The sequence below is a fragment of the Taeniopygia guttata genome, chromosome 1, assembly GCF_048771995.1.
Source record: "Taeniopygia guttata chromosome 1, bTaeGut7.mat, whole genome shotgun sequence".
Lineage (NCBI taxonomy): Eukaryota > Metazoa > Chordata > Aves > Passeriformes > Estrildidae > Taeniopygia > Taeniopygia guttata.
This window is the reverse complement of record NC_133024.1, coordinates 81151776-81174410: the sequence shown is the minus strand read 5'-3', so window position 1 is coordinate 81174410 and position 22635 is coordinate 81151776. Positions and strand designations below refer to the sequence as shown.

The following is a 22635-nucleotide window of genomic DNA, read 5'->3' as shown; positions in this document are numbered from 1 at the left end:
CAGAAATGCAGTTGGGGGCAGCAACATCAGACTGAATCACCCAGCAACACCACCAGGGCTCAGATTGGCCACTCATGGTAGCAGAGTCCTGAGCTGTTTGCTGCCCTAGACAAAACAGCTCTGACAAAACCCCCTGCAGCTCATCCCCCAGCACAAGGGAGGATGCATGCAATCACCCTGCCGGTGCTGGGCACCAGGGTGATGGCTGCAATCCAGTTCAAAGGACAAGACTGTAGGCACATGTGTTTGCTAGAGAGATGCCTGAGATAGCTATGATGCTATGACAAAACTAGATTTAAATCACACCAGTAATTTAAAAGTAAGTCCATATATGGCTAGATGCATTTTTTTTCATTTTCTAAAGCTTTGTACCATCACAGCACTGACTAAGGATATGCATGGATATTTATATTAAAAAAAAAAAAACAACAAACAAAACAAAACCCTAACAATCTAGATCAATTAAAGCAGTCATGATGGGAAATGTTTACCTTTGAAGATAAGCATCTACTGAGGAGCAGAGCATGCTTCAGTTCAGTAGTCCAACATCACATTTTAAATTTATAAAACTAGGGGGTTTTGTCATCCCTCCGTAGCCAATTCCAAGTTGCTGCAAAGTGGATTCCTAACCTCCATCTATTTCCTTCATTTGGTGGCCTGAGTGAGGGGTTAAGTCTGACAGGATCGCTTTTATCAGCTGTTATTGCTGAGCCAAAAAATAGGCAGGAAAATTCTGCTTTGAGAACAAAGGATGTCAGTGATTCTTTCAAGCATGTTTGAAAGGAAGAAAGACAGTCTCACAAGTTACATGAGCTCCCACAGCACCACACCCTACTTTGGAGGCAGGGATGTCAAACAGGTTGGCTTTCCCCTCCGGGAGGGAGGTGGATCCAGAGTGCTCGGGCACCCTCCCCATTGGGTGCTGCCGCTGCTTCCCCGGCACTCCGTGCTTCCTGCCGGGCTGATAAATAAGTTTCTTGGAGCACAGGTGGCACCTAATGTGCTGCTCACAGCTTGACTGTAGCAGGGTTGCTTGTTTTTGTTACTTGCCTTGTAGGCAAGAAGGTTTCTCTCTTTCTCTTGCAGAGCTTGGGTGTGGTGGTGAGAAACCTTTTGGGACAGAGCTGCTGATTCCAAGTGTCTCCTTCAAACCTTGACACTGCAGTTGCAACATCTGCTGTCACTGCTTGGAAAAAAAACAGCTGGTGCAATCAAGGCACTGCATAAAAGAGCATGGAGAAATTCAGAACTGTGTTTCTTTTCTGCCTTAGCTTCCTTCTAGTCCATGTAAGAGGTAAGTGACCTTTACCTTGGGTTATTTCAAAGACTAGATTATTAAAAATGAAAAAACCCAAAAAAACCTAAGCTCCCGGCCCCTGAAAGGAACTCCTATTTATTTGGAAATGCTTGCTAGCATTTTTATTTTTTTTTTTGGAGCTACTTTTTCATGAGAAGCATTCAAAAGTGTTTATATGTACTTCGCCAGTTTCTAAAGTGATGCTGGTGAAGTCTCCTCACATAATAGCTGTGCTAGTTTAAGTTTATTATAATTTCTTATTTTCTTGCGAGTGCTGATTCCCTAAAATGATTCACAAGCTGAGGCTTGAGTATAAACTTTTTAAAATGGAAACTGTAAAATGAGAGCTTGCAGGGGAACTTAGAGTTTCCAATGACATCCTTAGAAAAATAATGACTTCTTGTTTTAAAACTTTTCTTAGTTATTAATATTTTGAAAACTATGAGTTCTATTGTAAAAAAAAATTCTGATTCAGTTTAAAGGTATTCATGCTTTAATATTGGTGCATATGCTTTAATAATTATAAACTAATAGTGTAGTTACCTTAGTAAATGTATTCCATGCACAAGCATACTTTTTCATGAAGGACTAATTAAGAATTTAAATAACTTTGTCTATATTTTTGATGAATGAATAGCAATAGGGAAAATGTAGCCTTTTCATACTAAGTAATTTTACTATATTCAAACTAACTTCTTTCGGCAAAATATTCTTTAAAACTTTTCTTGGTGTCAAAACAAATAGAATTATCTTTGTGTGCATCTGCCATGTGGTGTACTTGTAACCTTTTCTTTTTTGTATATTAGCAATACTGCAGTAACTTTACTACAGTGTTGGCTGCAGGAAGAAATCAACCATTAATCACTAGTTCCAAAATAGCTGCTGATCCTCCCACCACCCCTGATTTAAACAAAGTCCCTAGGAGATCTTGCAATGATGGGCAGTGAAAAACCCCTTGTCTTAACTTAGTTCAGTGGTTTGATTAACAAATGAGGAATTATTTAGAGGTCTTCAGCAATTAGCATGGCATTGAAAGAGCAGAGCAGTAGGACTCTGCTGGCCTGCATATTGTGTTGAGAGCAGTGGTGATTCATGCAGTCTCTCACCTCTTGGCATGCAGACTTTCTTGTTCTGTAACTGTCATATGTTGAATAGTTCTGTTCAGAAAACCTGAGCATGAGCAAGCCAATTTGCATATACTCTACTGTTGTAATTACAAGGGTAGTCAGCCTAATCATTCGTCATTTATTTATATGTTAATTTAGTGCCAGTTTAGGCTCTGCTTTGGGGGAGAAGTCATTGCTGAAAGTTGCTGTGGGCTTTGGGCACAATCTTATGACTCTGGAAAATATTTAATGCCCTTTGACAAGCAAACTCAATTATTTTATGTCTGTGGCAACAGCCACTGAATTTTATCACCAAAGTAGTCACCATGTTTCAGGGGATATTTACAAGAAACTCCTCTCAGTCCCAGTCAAGACATGATATGAGAAATGCTTGGCTGTGCTGGTAAAAAGCTGGTCTAAGTACTTATGAAATGAATGTCTATTACATGATTCACCCTTTTATAGGCAGCTTAATTTTCTTCTAAATTGTAATCCTCTGTGATAGCATCCATGATCTACTGGACCACCACAGCTAGACCAGATGACATCATTCCTCTTACCATCCAGCATTTCCTTTATGTCCAATTATCTTGAGTTAGTTAGCTAGACTACCTTGATGGACACATCTTGACAGAAGTATAACAGAACCAAGAACCATATTGCACAAGGAAAGTGAAATCTGATACAGTTCAGAAACATATATACTCACTGCACTATTCCATTTTTAGCTATGCTCCAGGTTTTGGGATTTCCAGGCTTACATAGGTTACATGAAGACTCCTATGTATTTGAGCTTCAACACCTAATTGTCTGTGAGGCTTTTAGTTCAATCCAAATGAAATAAACTTCACAGAAACTTCTTCCACTGAATTTCACGGTAACATCCCTCATTAGTCCCTGCAGCTTTCAGTAATTCAGGTTTGCCTGTGTCTACACTGCCCATTTAAGATGTGCTCAGAAAAAATTCACCTCGCTCCCCAGGAACTGAGATCATGCATCTGTTTGAAACATAGGTCCCACCTGGGCCACAAACCTGTGTGCACACCTGCACTGGGGAAGCTGTGCAGCCTGGGGGCCCTCCCCTAGATGGGGAGGCCCCTGGAAGGCAACTGAGACTCTCCCTCAGACCTTGTGCTCTGCATGTTCCTCAGGCTCCCAATGTAGATATAATCTATATATCCATGGTTGTTAAAGTTGACTCATGGATCACATGTTTAGCCAGTAACAAAGACAGTGCAAAGACTGGTATGTCTGAGATGCTTTACATTTATTCCATCAGGTACTGAATGGTACACAGGTAAAGGGAACAGCATTTGTTGCTAGTCAGTAAACCATGCACCTCTGTTCAGCTAAGGCTTACAAAGCTTTTGACTCAGTTGTATCAGTTATAGTCTCAGTTTATCAGCTGTGCACTTTGTGGGGATAAAATTGTAGACCAGTTTGAATTTGAGCCCCTATGTGACTTAGTTCTATGAATAATGTAGTTTTCACTTGCGTTAAAAGACTGAACGGGAGCAATGACAAACACAGTCCTGTTTTTCATACTCTGCTCCATGTATCTGCAGTCCTCACTGTTGTTCTGTGTGAGGTCCCTGTGGACGTGCTGAAGCACTTAGAGATTCAACAGGCAACAAATTCTCTTCTGCTGGCTGCCAAAACTATTTCACTCCCAAGACCTGAACTGTGATTATCTTCAGGCACATCAGTGCTATCAGCTAAGGATGTAATTGCAGTTTGAAAAAACCGCATACCTGAACTGGTTGAAGCACTAACAACAGCAGAACTGTTGCAATATCAGAGCTTGTTAAGAGAAACAACTGGTGCAGTTTACTCAGCTTCTCACGTTCACTTTTCAAACATTTCTGCCATGTTGCAAGCCTGGCATCAGTGACCAACCTGCCTGAGTATGAATTATTAACTTATTGCACTCTCAATTGTCAAACCCTTTCCATCCCATTGAGGGTAACAAATAACAAATAAATGTCAGCATTCTTTCAAGATTAGAAATCAATAAAAGCAGACCTTTCTGAGGCATTTTGCCTCATAGTAGGGAGAGATGAATTTTTATTAGTCTTCTTTCCTTTCCACAGGCTGACATGTATGAACATTATAGGAAAATACTAAAAATACTTAAATCTGACCTGTGTAAGTACTTCATCTTCTGAAGGCAAATACACCATCCCAGCTGAAAGAATAGGCATGGATGGGTTATGAAAATATAAGTCCCACTTCCACTGAATAAGCTTTGCATGTAAAAAATAGATTTTATCTAAAAATAGATTTTTAATTAGTGAAGAAGTAATGTAAAAGTTAAATTGCAGCAATATATTTTCAATGCTACAGAAGAAAAGGCATTAAGTAAGTAGGCATAAGATTAGCAGACAAATTGAAGTCCTTCCTTAAATCCTGGTCTAATCACACCGGTGGTGAAGGAGCCAGGGACTATCCATGTAGAAGGTCAAGTGCTCTTTTGCATGCATTTTACCAGAGTACCTGGTGTGAAAGTGGAAAAGGGAACATTAAAACACATTCTGTGAGCAAGAGAAACAGCAAAGCCTGGCATCACTCTGACCACCTATTCAGTTCCCTCTGTAGTCTCCCCACTGGAGAAAGTGGGGATTAGCCAGCTGGTACTTAGGCAGTGAGTGGTCACTCTGAGGGCCCAACACAGCTGTTGTCTGTGCCGCACTAAGGATTTCAGTTGGAATAGTCACACAGGTCACTTGTTTGAGAGACCATCAATGTGACCATCATTAAGCCTGAGACTCTCACACCAAATGGCTGAAAAGGGCTGGCAGCTTCATGAACCTGTAGTGACAGAGAGAAGCTTTGGATGAAGAGCCCACACTGTGGGCTAAGCTCTTCTGCCTCATGACAGCTGAAAATCTGAGTAAGGTGCACAGGAACATGTATGTTGTTCCTTCATGGGAGATCCCAATTCTTTTGCTCGGCCTGCAATTTTACAGCACACACCATCTTCTTCTGCACTCACTCTCTAGCAAAATACAGAAAATTATATCTGTTTTATTTTATGTATGCAGGGCATATCAGATCATAAAGAACATCAGTTACCTTTGAACAGCAAGGCAAATATAATAGAACTAACAGATTTTTGTTTGTGTTTGGTTAGACTGTGTTGCACAGAGCTAAAGCAGTACTGCCACTCCTACTTTATTAGTGCATCTTAGTTGCTGGTAATTATTTAAATATATTCTTGTATAAATAAGCAAAAGAGTTCTTTTCATTTCCCCTGCATTTAAACTAAAACCAGAAGTGGCCTAGGAAAAAATACGAAGCCAATAATCAGGTCCACATGTTGTGGTCTATATAATGGACCTTGGATCTTAATTATAGATTTTAAAGCATACTCATTTTCCACCCCAGCATCAAGGGGTTGTAATGGCAATCGTTGTTTATGAAACTAAAGGTCCTTGAAGGAAAAACAAGCTACAGAAGCATCATCAGGATATATGGATCATGGGGCTATTACATGAAAGAAATAGTACCTGCTCGTGGAGATTCTGTCGAGTGTCCACTCTGGGGCGTAAACCTTTGTGTTCTCCCAGAAATGAGTAATTTCCTTTAAACAAACATAATTGCTTGCTGAACAAAGTTGGACCAGTACATGGGTATGCTCTAAGTCCCATGCATGGGAAAATACACCCTATTTTCTATCATGGAGTAAATAGGTTTCTTGATTGTATTATAAACAGAAGTGGTCTGTACAAAGAATTACTAACAATTTCAACTAGAAAAAACCCATAAAATGAGTCTCATGAGTGATTTTGGTAACATATTGTTCCGTTTTATAATTTTTTTCCTCATTTTTAAGTCACAGCCTTCTTTCTCAGTCTCTTCCAGCTTCATAATGTTTTAAGCACATTGTATTAATAAAACAATTCCTATTTAATTACACTGAAGAAATCATACTTGTTCAAGTCTTTAAATACTGTAGAATCAATTTATTCTCCCTTTCTATCTGGCTCAGAATTAGAAGTTAGTTGCGTCTAATTTATTTGTCACACAGGTAAATTCATCCCAAATGTATGACTACTAGCAATGCACCAAAAGCCAATTAATTTAATCATCTTAATGATAAAATTATTTATCTAACACAATGTACATCTATGTCTTTTAGGTGTGTGTCCAGAAACATACACATTTTCTCATTTTAGCTCATTTTTTCTCATTTAGAATTTTAGCTTCTTTTTTAATACTGGACTGTGCATATTAAAAGCCTGAGAAATTAATTTCATTTGTCACATAACCTGATCCTCACTTAGAAATATTCATTTCTGCCTTATTTAAATCTCTGTCATTTTAAGGGCCACAGGCTGTTTTCGTATGGAGTTTGAAAATTGCAGAGTGATGTCCTGGTAGCCTTTTGTCAGAAAACTTGTCTTCAGTTGTCATGACAAACTGGTAACACTCACCTGCAGAATCCAGCCTTGTTCCTCATAAATACAGCTCAATAGCTGTAGGACCTCAGACCCTTGTGATCAAACAGATACACGGTTAAAGGGTAGTGGATCCATTCAACGTTTAGAGAACAAATTAAACCATGGACAAAAGATGCTACTGTCTGCATTTTAGAGACTGGATATTTGGGTCACATTTTCAGAGAACTAATATTCAAAATTCATGAACACTAAATGCAGATGTGCCTGAGAACGTGACTTTGCAAGCATTTTCTCAAATGCTCTAAGTCATTGAGGACCACCCACAAAAAACCATTATTACAGTAATTTTATTTCTTTGTCAAAACAGGGATACTCCCAGAAGAAAAGTTAGAAGTAATGCCAAGAAATAGCATACTAACCAAAAAGCAGTAATAGCAGAGATAACTCTGAGATAATACCACCTGCACAGTTAAATCTCTTTACAACTTTATCCAGATTAAAACAAACAACAAAACCAACGGCAACAAACACAAAACTCTCAACCAATTAAAAAACCCAGTGGAACAAAGCTCTTTCTGCCCAACTAAAATTTCTTTCATTCTCGTTATCATCAGTATATTTCCAATTCTTTCTACTATGGAAGCTGATCCAAAAAAACAAAAAAAAAAAGATTATGTGGAAAATTAATTTATTTCAGTCTCCTTGTTTCTGTGGAGAGTTCACTAATTTATTTCCCATGTCATTTATCTTCAGAGTTATCTGAAGTGACTGCAGCTCCTCTTGAGCTAAATATTTTCTGAGACTAATGTGGTTTTGTTGTTAGACCAACCATGCTGTGGATAAAGTCTGAGCTGTTCTGCTATTAAAGCAACTATCCTCCTTAAGTTAGATTCTTGAAAATGTCTAGGAGCAGTCTCAGGAATGGTAATGAGCATTTAAAATTCTGCTCCACAAAATCTTACTCCTTGTGGTCATTTTATGTTATTATCAGAGGAAGTTGGCATCAAAGTCCAAGCAGAGGACTTTTGGTTTATTGCAGTATAATTTACCATGATGCACAGATGTCCTCATACAAACTGCCCATCTGTCAAGGTTTATGTCTACGCAGTCAAAGAGATTTCGCTGTGGAATTCTGTATTATTCCTAAGCAGTCATTCTGAGTTGGTGTCCTTTTCTTTTTATTTCTTGTTTTATAATCAGAAATAATTTAAAAAAAAATCAATCTGAATAATTGCTGAAGGAGATTTTCAGTCTTCTTTTTTCTTTTCCTAAAATTTCTATAGCTTTCTTCTGTTTCTCCCTTGAAGTCTCAAAACAACACCTTTTGACTTTTCACACCTTTTCCATAACAGAACAGACATAACAATAGGAGTGGGAAATGTTGGTATTGTGTAGAAGAAGGGCAGGTGTCAGTAAATGTTTCAGTCCATTGTTTTGCTTGAGTTCTCATGCAATTGAAAGCATCTGCATCATCGTGCTTGAATTTCATAATCTGATTCGATTCCACCTTCTATTTTTATTTTTCCTGAACTTCAAAGAAATATTCTACTTGAAAGTTTTCCACAGTCTTCCTTTGCAAGATGATTTTGTCACATTCTCTTTACAGCATCAGGACCTCGGTAGTTGGTTTCTGTATTGTTAGTTCCTGCTTGTCATGACCTGTAACAAAGAAACTGGTTTGGCCAGCAGCTCTTCCTTACTGTGAAATTATTTCTCCTGGCTCTTATTCTGATTATGGTTGCAAAATTATTCCTGATAACTCACTCCAATAAGAAATGGTTTTAGCCATTTTTTATGGTATCCTGAGGCAATGAGGTTCATGTCAGACACCCTCCTCCAATACTCAGAATGCTGATCAAAAATGAGGATTTTGCCAGAGGTCAAAATCAAAGGACTGTCAAGCTTATATTGCTTGTACTCCTGGCACTGAAGAAATGCTTCAGAAAAATATAATTTGACCATATAAGTCAAGGCAATGCCAGGATGTCTGCCTGTGCATTGCGTGTCTGCATCAAGATCAGAGGATTCCATGGCTGGGCTGACAGCCCATGGGCAGAAGTTCAGGGATGGTAAGAGCTGGTGATGCACTTCGGGCTCAAACAGAAAATATCTTCTTATGAAGCAACTTGTTTATTTTATAGATTTATGTATTTAATGGATTAATATTTAAAAACCTGTCAGAGTCCTAGATTATGGTTTTAATAATGGCTTTAAGTTGAAAGAGGGTAGTTTTAAATTAGATATTAGGAAGACCTGTTTTTTTTTTTTACTATTAGTGTGGTGAGGCACTGGAACATGTTGTCCAGAGAAGTTGCGAATACCCTGTCTTTGGAAGTGTTCAGGGTTGAATATGTCACTGAACAATCTGGTCTGGTGGAAGGTGTCCCGGCCCATGGCAGTGAGAGTGGGAAATAGATCGTCTTTAAGGTCCTTTCCAACACAAACCATTCTGTGGTTCTATGATTCCATTAATATTATCCACCTGAAGACCCAACCCAAAAGTTACTGAACTTGGCAATGTTGGCTGAGGGGCCAGGGCAGAGGAGGGAGAGGTGGCCAGATGAGACAACACTCCAAGAACAAATCAAATAATAAAGAGATAACTCACCCTCTGTTAACATTACTGGGAAAGTCTTGTGGTTACAAGGTTTTACTTACTTATATTCCTCTTAAAATTTTATTGGGACAGTTTTGCTTTAGAAGCCATTCCTACTTTGCATTCCAGCCTTGTTTTATCTCTTCCATCAGACCCCATCTATAATTAACTTCACAGACTTACATTAAAATCCTTGTGGGAATCAAAACATTTCTACTTTATGTTCCTGTGCTGACTGTTATTTGAAGATCACACAGGGTTTCACCACTGATCATTAATCTTTCTGGAAGCTCTTTGACACAGGCAAGAGCTATTATTCAGGAACGGTGATTAATAAGAAGAATGCCATGAAGATGTACAGGACCTGTCAAGATGAAGGAGCTGAGCTGAACCCTGAGCACTGCTGTGCTGACAAACCTCTGGCAGCCTCTCTCTGTTCCTCAGCTTCTTCACTTGAACAGTGAAGCCTTTCTTGCTGTGAAGTGTTCAAGACTTGCCATGAAAAACTCCTTAATGAACAGTTAGGTATTAAGCCTTTTAGAAGGGATAATAAACATATGCAGATCAAGTGCAGCTTGAGGCTTACTCGACAGAGCAAAGTAATGCATTTCTGTTTAGAGAAGTCATAGCATGTCACGGCTTTTTGTGGGTTTGTGTAGGCTGATCCTATGCTTGGAATGCAAACACAAGGATGAAAACCAGTGGATACATATTCTGCAAACATGTTTCATGAAGCCTGTATATTACAAGGAAAGTGACTTGAGTACCTGTGTGTGTTCAGTTCAAAGTCATCTATTTCAGTTTATACATTTTTAATATTTTCCACTTTTCCTTGCCTGCTAACTTCAGAACTACAGATGCTAATTAATCTGCTGTGGCATTCAAAGATATTGTTGTAATCTAACAGAGAACAGGAAGAATTTTTTTCCCTTTTCAGATATTTTAATTTACAGAGGAAACTAAATTAGATAAACACCTCTTAATATCTTTTATTTATGGCCCATGTTACATTAAAAACAGTTGATTTGTGTTGCAAGTGATCACAAGGCTTGACACTAAAGCTGCTTGCTAAGCTGAACCAGTAAAACAATAATGAAGATATTAAAAATTCTCACCTAATGATTTTGCTTCACAAGTATTATGCTGAATGCTACTTTCAGCTGCCTCCTGGCAATAGTCCTGTGCCCTCTAACTGGCATCCTGTGTTCTTCAAAGGGGTGTTTGCACAGCAGTTGAATATGATAACACGAGAGAGCAGCCTCTCTTTGGCCTACCTGAACAAATAACTTCCTTGGATTAAATGAGCCCATCTCTCACAATCATTCGGGACTGTGCTGTGCAGGGATGATAGCTGACAGCTTGTTCTGTGCCTGCTGCTGTTTGGATGGTCTTTCTTTTGCCTCTTTACTGGTGTTCTGGCTTTGTACTGAGCACTCAGGTCTGGAGATCATGGAAACCTGCCTGCTGACTTAGTGTCTTCTGTCACATTCCTTTTAGGTCAACATGATTTTGATTTAGCTGATGCCCTTGATCACCCTGGTATGTAAATTTTCTATCCTTATTTTACTATGGCATTTACATTTAATAATAAATCCTAAGTCTTTTTCCTTGAGGAATGGAATATGAAGTGGCTACTATTTCTGTTAAAGATTGACAGAACTAAAGAATGCTAAATTTCAATGTTTCTATCATGAAATGAAAATCTTCTTTAAAACAAACAAAGAAAAAAATAGCTTTGAAAACTATATATCATATTCCTTCATTTTTGGCTTCTGCTGTGATACATGAAGAATTAGTGAAATAAATCTCTGCAGCTCTCTACATTTGCACATACCTGCTTTTGTTAAGTTGAAGCTGTTAATGTTTATTGGCATGTCATTGTGTTCAACAGATGACATAATTACCAGGAAGCCTACAGTGATCCGAAGACCGACAAGACCTGTGTTCAGTGAGTAATAAATAATGGGTCATAAAACTGATTTTGTATTTGTAGGAAACTTTCATATAAGGTTCTTTATATATTTGCTGCTGTGCTTTAGTTGAGATAAAGTGTGAATGACAGCTGTTTTCTTAAAGTAAAATCAGTGCTCTTTTGATAATTACCAATTATATGTCTTTACTGATTCCAGTGAGGAAATTGAGCATGGCTATCTAGTGATAGTATTTTATTTCCTGAAGACCTTCTTCACCCTTTTCTAGATTGTTCTGAACTCCCTGTGGAGTATAACAATGCGTAGCTTTTGCTAAAATTGGCTAACTGTTCCTCTACTTTTTTCCCTATTATCTTTATTTTTGTGTATATTTATTCATGGTGCTTGATAACAGAGTTGGAAAAGAATCAGAACAAAGCTGGAGCTATTCTTTCTTCTCACCATGTATTTGATTCATATAATCTAGTATTGATTGCTACAACCACCTGTGTCAGAAAGGAAAAAAGGCTCTGAACAGTGGGGAGCTGTAGTCCTGAGAATGCCAAACAATGAATTCCTATGAACACTTGTTAACGTTGAAAAAATCCAAATTCCAAACAGGAACAAAATTGCATTTGTAATGGAACAGTTTATTACAACATAGATTTTTTTCATTTTCACCTGAACTGCACTTGAATAACTTTCTGTCTACCAAACAAAGTGCTTGGAAAATGCTAGATAAGAAAAACCCAACAACTTCAGTTATTTTTCAGGACAAACTTTGAAATAAGATTTTAGGTGCATGAAATTAGTGACATTTTCCATACAATTCTCCAGCTCCCTCTTTGAACATACAGGGGGAGTATTTTGTGAAAGTAGTAGCTATTGTATACTTTAATGGCTGCAGTCTCCTTCCCACTTAATTTGGCAAACAAAATTTGTGTCTGGCCTAGATTAGAAGCATATGTCTGTTCTAAAATATTATGCTAAATATGGATTTATCCCCATCCTAATGTAAACAATTCAAGTTATTTGAATTGTGCCCTAAAATACTGTATCCTTGGTTCCTTGGTCATGTTTAAAGGTAGCCTAGGGTGCCAATATCTGCACTCAAGTCAGGTGAAAGTAATTTTATTTTTAGGGACTTCTAAATCTGTTAGAGATATGAACATCAGATGAATATCTACCCTAACCAAATCCACTTCACTAATTTTTGGGCAGGAAGAACCCCATGTTTTCCAGACTATTTCAGAGTCTCTTTCAGTGCTACAGAGGACTGCAGAAAGTTTTAAAAAGCAATTAAAACTTATTAGAAAACCCAAGATGACAGAGTTACAAATCAATTATTGGACTTGGAAAGTACAGGATGATTGTTCAAAAATATGTTCTAGCATCTGCTTAATGTTTCATCTTAACTTCAGGATTTCCTCTATGTCTCCTTCAGAAGTGAGGCTCACTGAGATTTTTGTTCAGCTGAGGCCAGTTACAGGCAGTGTCCTCTGGGCATCCCATGCACCTCTGCCTGAGTTGAAGCTCTCCTGTAGGCACCTCCCTAGTGTAGCAAATTAATGAAAAGTTAATGGAAAGTAATGTTTATTTACACAATCTCAGCGTAAGTTGATGTTTACCCACTCACATCGTTCCTGCATTCTGTTTAATTCAGCCATACCCTCACACCCACATGCTCACGAGCACCAAGATTTGTGTCCTTAGGTGGTCTGGTGAGCATTGTGTGCAACAGGAGACAAAGCTTGCCAGGTGCTGAGCTCTTATCCTGTCTCTGTGCTTCTTCTTGATCAGAAATGACAAGTAGAATCCACAGATCTTTTGTATCCTTTAGAAGTAATCAAGTATTATGGAGAGGTCCTTTGCCTCATAATATTTCTCACTCCAGGGTCTCTGAACCCTTGGTCAGGTTGCTGTCCACTATATTTTTTTTAAATTGTTCAGAATTCACAGGCTATATGCACAGACTTATTTTCTGGGTGACAATCAGAAAAGTAGTGATATGCTGCAACCTTTGGTTTTAGAATGCCTTTCTGCTTTTTCTCTGCTGACAAGACATCTCTGCTGTCATCAGAGCATAGGCCTGCTGGTTTTGACATAAACAACACATTCCTCAGTTTTACTGCTGGGAACAGTGACCTTTAATCTGTTCTTTTAACGTTTTGCTGGTTTTTGTGGTCCCGATACATACATGCATTTCCATTTTTATTACATTCATATCAACCTGAGCAATTCTGCAATAAATCTCTACATGAAACCTCCAAAGAAGAATTTGTGTTTCACCTGAATTCTTCATGTCAATAATAAATTGAATCCAGTTTTCAATTTATTGCTTCTTTCAGTGTTAACTTTTGACAGGTAAATGTATTTTTAAAATGCAACACTGCTGGGCAGACACAGGGAGGACCTACTCCTGACAAGTAAAAACCAAGTAATGTATTATGAATTTATTTATTTTCCTGCCAGATTTCCTGGTGACATCAAAGGATTTCTGAGATGTTACCCAGATAAGACTAGATAGTGTGCAGCTTCCCACTCCTCCTAGGTATAAAGAACAGAAGAAAACAGATTTCTGCATGGTGATTTTCCTGTGTTTCAGGAATTCTGACACATCTATAATGAAAAAAATATTTGTTTAATCTAGTTGTCTGTGGCAACAAGCACGGTTACCAAAATTTAGATAGGTTTTGCTATCCCTTTTCTTCTGATTCACTGTACCACTCCACACAAATGTGCATCAAGAAAGGGATTCTTGGACTTATACCATCCATCTAATGTATTTCTTTCATAACCCTTAATCATTCCATACACACCTTAAAATATCACCCACATACTCATATCCAGACCTGGTGTTAGAAACAGAGTTCCTCCTTACCCATCTGCAGCTCATGGATAAATTGTTTGTTGCATGGAAAGATTCTGTACCAGATACAGTGAGACACGTGTATGGTGCTGGGTAATGGTCACGGCCTAGTGATTTACTGGGTAAATTTCACATATGGATGTTTAATTCTATCTAAAAATCTTTATAGCTCAAGCAAATAAAAACAGACTGTCTCCCAGCCTCAGACAGTTGCATATAATTGCCTGAAGGAAGGGGCTATCGTGACCCTTACATAGATATTTGATTCAATATCTCCCCACGTAGGTTTCTTGCTCCCTAGTATTTGCTCTTGAAATGGATACTCAGTTTTTGTACTTCAATAAATTCTACTAGAGCCAAGAATACATATACCAATTTTAACCAAGACATAAATGTTAATAATTATGATGCCTCAGGTTTAGCTTTTATATTTTTCAGATTCTGTTCTGCTTAGTGTGTAAGTCTAGGCTTCATATAAGGGGATAGTAATGTCTCTTCACAGACTAGGTAGACAAAACAATTCCTTCTCTAGCTGGGGACCCAAGGACAGCCAATCCAGATCTCAGGCCCAAGAGCATAAACAATGGTGGACAAAAAAGAGAAAAACAAGAAGGATGGGACTTCATGGGCTAAAGCTGTAATTGGACAATTAGCTCCAATATGCTAATGGACCAAAACTTATAAAAGTGTGAGACCCTGTGACCGGTCATCCATTTTTTGTGGCCATTTGGGTTGTGCTGCCCAAGGTGTATCCATCGAGGCCTCTTAATAAACACCTTCTTTAGTCTTTAGCTCTGTCTAGTCTCTGTTCTAGGTCAGCCTTCACAAGGCATCAAAAGAAGTATATTTAAAATATATATTTATTTTTGTGTTTTAAAGAGGTATTGATCTTGATTCAATTGTAAGATTTATTTTGACATAATTTAAAACAGGAAAAAACTTTGTATTTTGAGTAGAAAATACTCTGCTATTTGTCAGTTAGGTGAGTCTAATGTTAGAGTCAGAGTTTCCAAGAAAAGTTTGCTAAGTTTTTTGAATTTGTGGCACTGACTTGAAAAAGGTGTTTGTCAAACATGCAGTTGTACACATTCTAATGAAAATAACATTTTATTTCCCTCAAGAATTGCATGTAACTCACTTTTCTACATCTTCCTCCTATTTATTTTTAGACAATGACCTACATTTAGGAGATGCTCTTGGTGGGGGTGAGTACTGCCTTGTTTCCTTGAATACAAGGGGATTTTTTTCTTTCAGAGTCTTTTCCTGAACTCTGCCTAATTTCTAAAAAGATATTTCAGTACTGCGGGAGGTGCTATGGTCATGAGAGTTGTTACAACTCATGTGCATGCAGCCCTTCTGCCTGAGGCCATTGTGCAGAGTGGGGACAGCACCTGGTCACCAGCTGCCTTTGAGAGCTTCCAGCTGCCCTCCCTGCATGAACTGAAGTTAGCTGGGGCTTGCTGCACCATGGCAGAGCACCCCAGGTGTGGCTGGGGAGAGCAAACATCGCCCATTCAGTTGTGATCGCTCAGGGCACAGTCCTCTGAGAGAAGCTTGAAGAAGGTGATGGCCGTAGTTTCTCCAGCTACCAAAAATGAGCCTAAGATTAGGAATCAGAGGTGTTTGAGCTTCTTGTAGCTCTGCTGATGGCATATTAGAAATTCAGGAAGAAATGTTTCAAAATGGTGAATGGTGAATACAGCTTAAGCTTGAAGAAGCCAAGCTGGTGTAACATTCTGTTAACTTACGGGTATTCCCATGCCTGACCTCGGAAGTATTCACAGTACTGTACTGAGCGGTGCAGACATATGAAATATTTGAGGCTGGGAATTTGTACACCAAATTTTATTTAGTGTGTTTGGAGATATACCAAGGATGTGAAGTACTCTAGAAAGGTTCTTGAATACTGCAGTTACACAAAATGCTATTAAGTATTGGAAAGCCTAGAGTTCCACTTTAATCACAGCCACACAAAAGAAAAGTTACTTCTCAGCCAGTTGCACAGAACCTCTGAACCAGCAGTAGTGGTCTGGTTTGCTCACATTTCAGTCTTAGACAGTGACTGTTCTTCTATATTTTGGTTTCTTTTCCCATTTCCACCTTCCCCTGTGGCACTTCATGCCTCTGTGTGAATGATATATTAGTCCACATTTTACAAAGCTGGATCTAATTTTGTTAATAATTCTCATGTTTATAATTTAATTTATTCCTCCCGTAATAAGTCTTCCATTGTGGCAAGCTTCTATTGAGTACTGTAATGAGAAGATAGGTCAAATATATTGACTAAAGTATTAATTATTAGCTTAAGTATCTTAACTAAACCAAATCTTTTCATTCCAAGGATAGAAAATTATATTTCCATTGGTTTTTATTTCTTTTTTCCATTTTCAGTTCAGTTTCTTAATTGACCTTCATACATGGTATAATAAGGTTAAAATTATGTATCTCGTTATCAGTATTTCTGAAGACATTATTTTTTCACCAGCTATGCCATGCAATATATCGTCTTACGCTTAGAGAAGACTAAGTGCAGCACCATGATATAAAGTAAATGTGGGACTGGTGGTTTTCTGCTTTTGTGCCACAGTGAGTCTTGGTTCATTACACAGAGCTAGAACAGAGCAAGTCCTTCCTCTGCTGAATATAATTAATTGTCAGATTCAGCAAAGCTTTACGACTCTACCTAAAATCCATTGGCTGTGGGCTAAACTCACATGAGGTTAAGCATATACCTAAATAATTTTCTGGATGGGAACCTAAATGGTGCTTAGAAATACAAGCATAGCAAAAGGGCATTTGGCATGTTTGGAAGGTGAAAGATTTAAAGAGAGGGAGGGAAATTACTATTCATTTCTGTGACCTAATTTTGATTTATGCAGAGAAAAATGCACTGTCTGGCATATTTAAGAACAGTTGGATACCTGGTTGAATTGGTTAAGTAAAGAGTGTCAAGAGAAGACTGACTCTATACACACAGAGCAGCAACCCTAGATATTAAATTTGCCAGGTTTTGACCTGAGTGAGGTCTTCAGCATTGTATATGCAGTTTGGAAACTGCTTTTAGTCATCAGATCTCCTACTCTATCCAATGCATCTGTTTCTAATCCTTTGGCAAAAAATTAAGGCTAAATGCTAGCACAAAGTTCTAAACAACAGCAAAGCTGAAGTCTGAGATCATTTTGCACTGTTCAAGAGCTGGAAATTCATTATGCATTAGACAAATTCAGCATCTGTTAGATGAAACTAATCTGCAGGCCTTATTAAAACCTGCTGATGGCAGTGAGATAGCCTGTTGCCTCCTGCCCAGCCTAGAACACCAGTTTCTCTGTTGGCTTTGACTGCACCACTGGCACCCACAGTGACACATTGTGCCTCCCAGCTGTCAGCTTTAAACAATGTTAGCATTAGCCAGATATAAATAAAATATTTTCCCTCAATGTTTTTTTTGTAAATGCTTCTCTTCTTTTGAAAATATTCCCTGAAGTCAGTTTTTGCAGCTAGCTATTTGTTGATATAGTGTTTAAATCTCCTTAACTACTGAAAAGGTCCTTTTATTAATTCATGGGAGGACAAATTAGAAATAGGTATAAAATGTTTTTATTTACAGTTCCCAGTTTTGCCTGTTCAATCATCTAGCAATATTAATTATCAACAGGTGACATCTCAAGAAAACCTTTATACCCACCTCTTCCACCACGCCCAGGAAGTTATGGCAATTCTGGTAAGACTGCTTGCTATTGAGAAAATGTAGTGCAATCAGCTGTTCAGGGCAGACATTTTGAATGTTTTAATCTCTTATTTCTCTAGTAGTAGCTTTTAGCATCCTTTTCCCACGTCTTCCTTTTGTAGTCACTGTTTCTAACTCAGAGTTGAGAAAGCTTTTTTCTGAATGTTAGTGTTGGTACCATAGAGTTTTTCTATTTGTTCAAAATGTGGGAAACTGCATTTTAAGTAGCACGAGACTAACATTTAATCGTCTTTGTGTTTTCATTTTGGGTGTGTGTACACTGAACTATGCCAAGGCTCAAATTTGACACGGAGCCACAGGGCAGGGATAAACCTGTGCTCAAATCAATTTGAGATGTGCATCTGGGATGGCCCTGGGGCATACAGCAGATGGGGCTGGGCAGCTTGTATTGCTTTTGAGTCTGGTTCCAGACACTCGCTTAAATAAAGTAATGTGGCATATCTCTTCCGGCTTTTACCCTGTACCTGTACTTACTTTGGGTATGCCTGTAGTGTTGAGCTGTAGACAGGTCCTTCTGGAGTCTTTCCTGGAAAGAACCCGCTGACTCTCTGCTTCAGGGATCACTGGGACTCAAGATGTCCATATTATATAAGTATTTGTGTTACCGGGAGCCCAACCACATATCCCACAAGTGCCCAAAACACATACAGAATACACAGAGACCAGCCATGTCAATACTTCAGCTTTCAGGTGAATTTTGGTAGGTGACTGTTCAGTGCAAGACATGTACCCATCCACCATGTTGAGGCTGGGATTTCAAGGGTCCCTCACCTCTCCCTAGAATGCTACAAAAGGAGTGGACAAGGGAACTGAAGTGGTTACCATTGTACATAATTTTGCAACTGGAATCTTTATCTTGCAGGAGGTTTTGATGACTCAGATCTCCTTGATGGAAAGCCTTTACCACCAGGTAAAACTTGCCTATTTCTCTTGTTCCTAACACCTGTAGATTGGAGCTGGTTGGTTTTGTTTTTGTGGTAATCTGTTTGTCTCTGAGGGTATAGGACTGGACTCCACTGTTTTCATTTAGGTTAGTTATCCTTCATCAAAAAACATGGGTTTGAGCCTGAAGCTAGAACTTGAAACATATTCCAAAACATTTTTTAGATGTCAGAAGCCTGCAGGTTTTATTCCTTTGAATTCAGCAAGAAATACCCAAAGGCAAGGGGCATGCTGAAATAGATGGACCAAGACTAAGATCTTGGTGTAAACTACTGATAAATGATCTGATTGTCTGGTAGTAGAGAAGAGACAGAGTATACTGCCCTCCCTGTGAAATCAGCTTGATGTAGCCTGTTACACAGGGTCCTTCTATTAGATGGTAACATTCTTCCCTAAAAATGGAGTGTCAAGAGGATGAGCAGTTATTCCCCTGGCCAGCTCAGCCGTCAGTGAGGAGTGGAAGGGGTGCTCTCTCTTGCAGTCTTGTCGGGCCACCCCTTTTGCCCTTTGTACGTCACACTTTGCTGCGTAAAGACTTAATTCTCAAAACAGGATGACGAATGTTTCTTTGATGAAATTTCGCCCTCTTTTCCAGGAGAAGAGGAGCATCATTTCAATCATGGAGGGAACACAGGTACAGTAAATGATTTACATTATTCTACAATTGATTTCTGATCTTTATCAAATATTAAGACAATGATAGCCTTATAAAGTAGTACATATAATAAATTAGGCTTTAAGACATCATTTTTACATCAGCTGTAATATAACACAAGTTTTATTCATCTGCTTAATTCTATAGTTTCACCAAACTATTTTCATAATTTGGTAAAGGCACACTTTAGTAGACAATATACTTAAGACAAACCATTTAAGTGCCTCTGGAAAAAAAAAACCAACAAACCTTCTCTTTCTTTTTCCACAGATTCGGGTTTAATAGCTGGAGTTACATCTCCTGTAATTTCTGCTTTTGTGATACTGATTGTTGGATCAATAGCAGCCTACACTGCTTACAAGAATAAGAAACTTTGTTTCAAACCACGTGGTAAGGCCCAAACAGTTTTCTGCTGATTTAGTGCTAAAGTAGATGGGAACTTGTCAAAAAATTGTCTCTGCCAGCACAGAGGTGCCTGGAAATTTTGGCTCTGTGTGTGGAAACCAGCCTGGATAGCCCAGATGAGCCTCAGAAAAGCTGGCAAAGAACACCCAAGGTGGAAATACTGAATGTTCAATTTTAATTTTTCAGGTGGGGCTGCAGTGTAAACCATTGAAAGAAGAGTTGCTGTCTGATTGCAGGCTCCTTTGGTTGGTGACATCCTACACTGCCATTCTGACAGAAGAAAGTTTTCCTCTATCAAATGTTTTCTTGAGATGTTGCAATCCTGCTCTCTCTAACCTGATGTCACTTTTGCACCTCGAACTTTGTGTCATCAGAGATACGCTTAAAACATCCAGGGATTATATTGCACTCTCTGCATTCATAAAAGTTGGATACAGATTTTGACTCAGAAGTTATTGTAAACAACAAAGAAATCAAGTTTGATATGAACTAAAAATCAAAGGATTTGTGTTTGTGAGGATTTGAGTCACCAAATAATTTTTTTTTCTGTTTTCAAAATTAGACAAAAAATTCAGTCCCTGTGATAGAATAGGAATAAGGAGTTTGCCATTTCCTTTCACACTGTTGGGCTTCTCCAGTATATTTCTGTAATATTTACTATGCTTAAAGAAAAATTGCTGTTGTCTAAAGGATTAAAAATTTGAATGCCTTTACTTTGTGTTTATGTCTGAATTTTAGGAAGGAAAAGGAGCTCTAGCTAGAAAATTCATTCCTAATTTTATAATATACTGAAAAGATTATGTATATTGACAAACCACTGTTTAAAATAAAACTAAGAGGAACATATGCTAATTTTATTTATTTATTTATTTATTTTACTGATTAATTACTGAACTGGGGTTTAGCTCTTCTCAGGAACTAGAATTTCACATAAGTTTCATTTCTCTTCTTGAAAATTAAGGCATGACTCCAGGAATCTTTGAAGGTATTAATCTAGCAAGATGGGTTTAAAAAAAACCACGTATTATTCATAATGTCTGAATAGGGAAAATGGGTACAAAACTTTGCCTGATTCATTTAGAATGAATTTGTGATGCTTCAGTCTCTAAAATCTAAGTCACAAAGACTTTTCAACTTCTACTATGTGGAGGTGTGGTTGACACCTAGTTTTTCCAGCTAGACTGTTTCACTTCTTTTCCTCATTCCTGACTGACCTTGCTGTGCTCATGTAGACAAACCTATCGCAAAAACAGACTTTTCCTGTTTCCCTGCCTTCATTTACCTAACTGGATCAAAAAAACAGCAAGTGAATGAAATACAGATGAAAGTTGGCAAAACTAGCAGTTTACTGACAGAATTCTGCAAGAGACCTTTTAACTAACTTTTTCAAGCATAAGGAAATTGGTGTGGTTTTATCTTAATTTTGTATGCAAAGTATGGTTTTGTTACTGCAATTCCACTTATATGGAGGTCAATATGATTTTGTGTTTATTACATCATTGAGAGGAAGACATATACTAAAAAAGTACTTTTTCATATAATATTATTTATCCAAATTATATTTTAAATGGATATAAATCAGTTGCTTTCTTAGACTACCTTTTTTTTTGATCATGAAAGAAATGATAATGTACATCAGTTTAAACATAGAAAACATTTTGACCAGATGAACACCTTTGTGGCTATCACTTTCAACTTATTCATAAGAAAATATCTTTAGTATGGTTTTCAAGGACATTTGATGTTTCTTTTAAAACACTAATTTTCCATGTTAATAGTTAAAACAGATTGATACATATTTTGTCAGATAGACATAAAGATTTGATTAATGCAATTACAAGTATTTTGTTGTTACAACTTCAGTTTGTTGAACCATGAAAATATGTATTTTGCTTGTTTCTCTTCAAAATTTTCAATAAACACCTACTGTGTTTTATCTAAGATGACCCAAGTTTTGTTTGCTACTTTCTGGGACATACGAGTATTGATACCTTCTGTATAAAAGTTCAACTATGTCCCACTAGGGAAAAAAAAGGAAATGCTTCAAACGAAAGAAAAATTACAGGAAAAAAAAACAACAAAATAATCAAAACAGCTTAACTATCTATTCTTTTTTTCTCTCTTTTTTTTTTTTTTATTTTACTAGTTGTCTAGAGAAGGATCTATGTGCAACCTTTTTGGTTTTGCTATAATATGACAATTAATTTTATATTGTTCATAATATTTTCAAAATAATTTTTTACTTGCGTTGATATTAATAGCCCCAAACCAGATCTATTATGGAGAATTTGAGCAAAACCTATGAATCTGAATGGATAAACCCTGAGTACCCAAGTGTTCGACCCTCTGAAGCTCTTTGGTCTAATTTGTCAGCATATATCAATATATCAATGTGCAGATTAACAGTTTTAGGTGTTAATTTCCCTTTTAACTAGAATGATGATAAAAATTAATTTATAGTTATTGTATTAACTATTTCTATTATTATTATTTTAGGTCATTGAGAAGTTAGGTAAGGGAAGCTCTAGAGGGAAGGGAGGGAAGGAGGAAGGAAGGGAGGTTGGTTAATTGGCTGTTAGAACATTGAACTCTAGCTTGTGTTACTGTCTCTGATATTTAAAATTTATTCTATACTGTAAAAAAAAAGTTGCTGTCACACAAGTAAAACAGCTTATCATCTGAATACAGACATCACTTTTATTACCAC

The 22635-nt window shown here is 37.7% G+C and overlaps 1 protein-coding gene across 1 annotated transcript; it reads left to right on the top strand.

Moving 5' to 3' along the window:
- Positions 1–892: 892 nt before the first annotated feature.
- Positions 893–21869, top strand: XG (Xg glycoprotein (Xg blood group)). The gene is made up of 9 exons (XM_030277091.4): positions 893–1294; positions 10897–10938; positions 11291–11347; positions 15348–15383; positions 17834–17899; positions 18789–18836; positions 19464–19502; positions 19794–19913; positions 20115–21869. Exons 1-9 carry the CDS (start codon positions 1234–1236, stop codon positions 20129–20131), a joined length of 486 nt encoding a protein of 161 aa, XP_030132951.4. The 5' UTR covers positions 893–1233; the 3' UTR covers positions 20132–21869.
- The last annotated feature ends 766 nt before the right edge of the window (positions 21870–22635 follow it).

Coding starts and splice junctions, on each gene's coding strand:
- XG (XM_030277091.4), top strand. CDS start 1,234: ATGGAGAAATTCAGAACTGTGTTTCTTTTCTGCCTTAGCTTCCTTCTA. Junction 1,295..10,896: donor CCTTCTAGTCCATGTAAGAG/GTAAGTGACCTT, acceptor CATTCCTTTTAG/GTCAACATGATTTTGATTTA. Junction 10,939..11,290: donor TGATGCCCTTGATCACCCTG/GTATGTAAATTT, acceptor TGTGTTCAACAG/ATGACATAATTACCAGGAAG.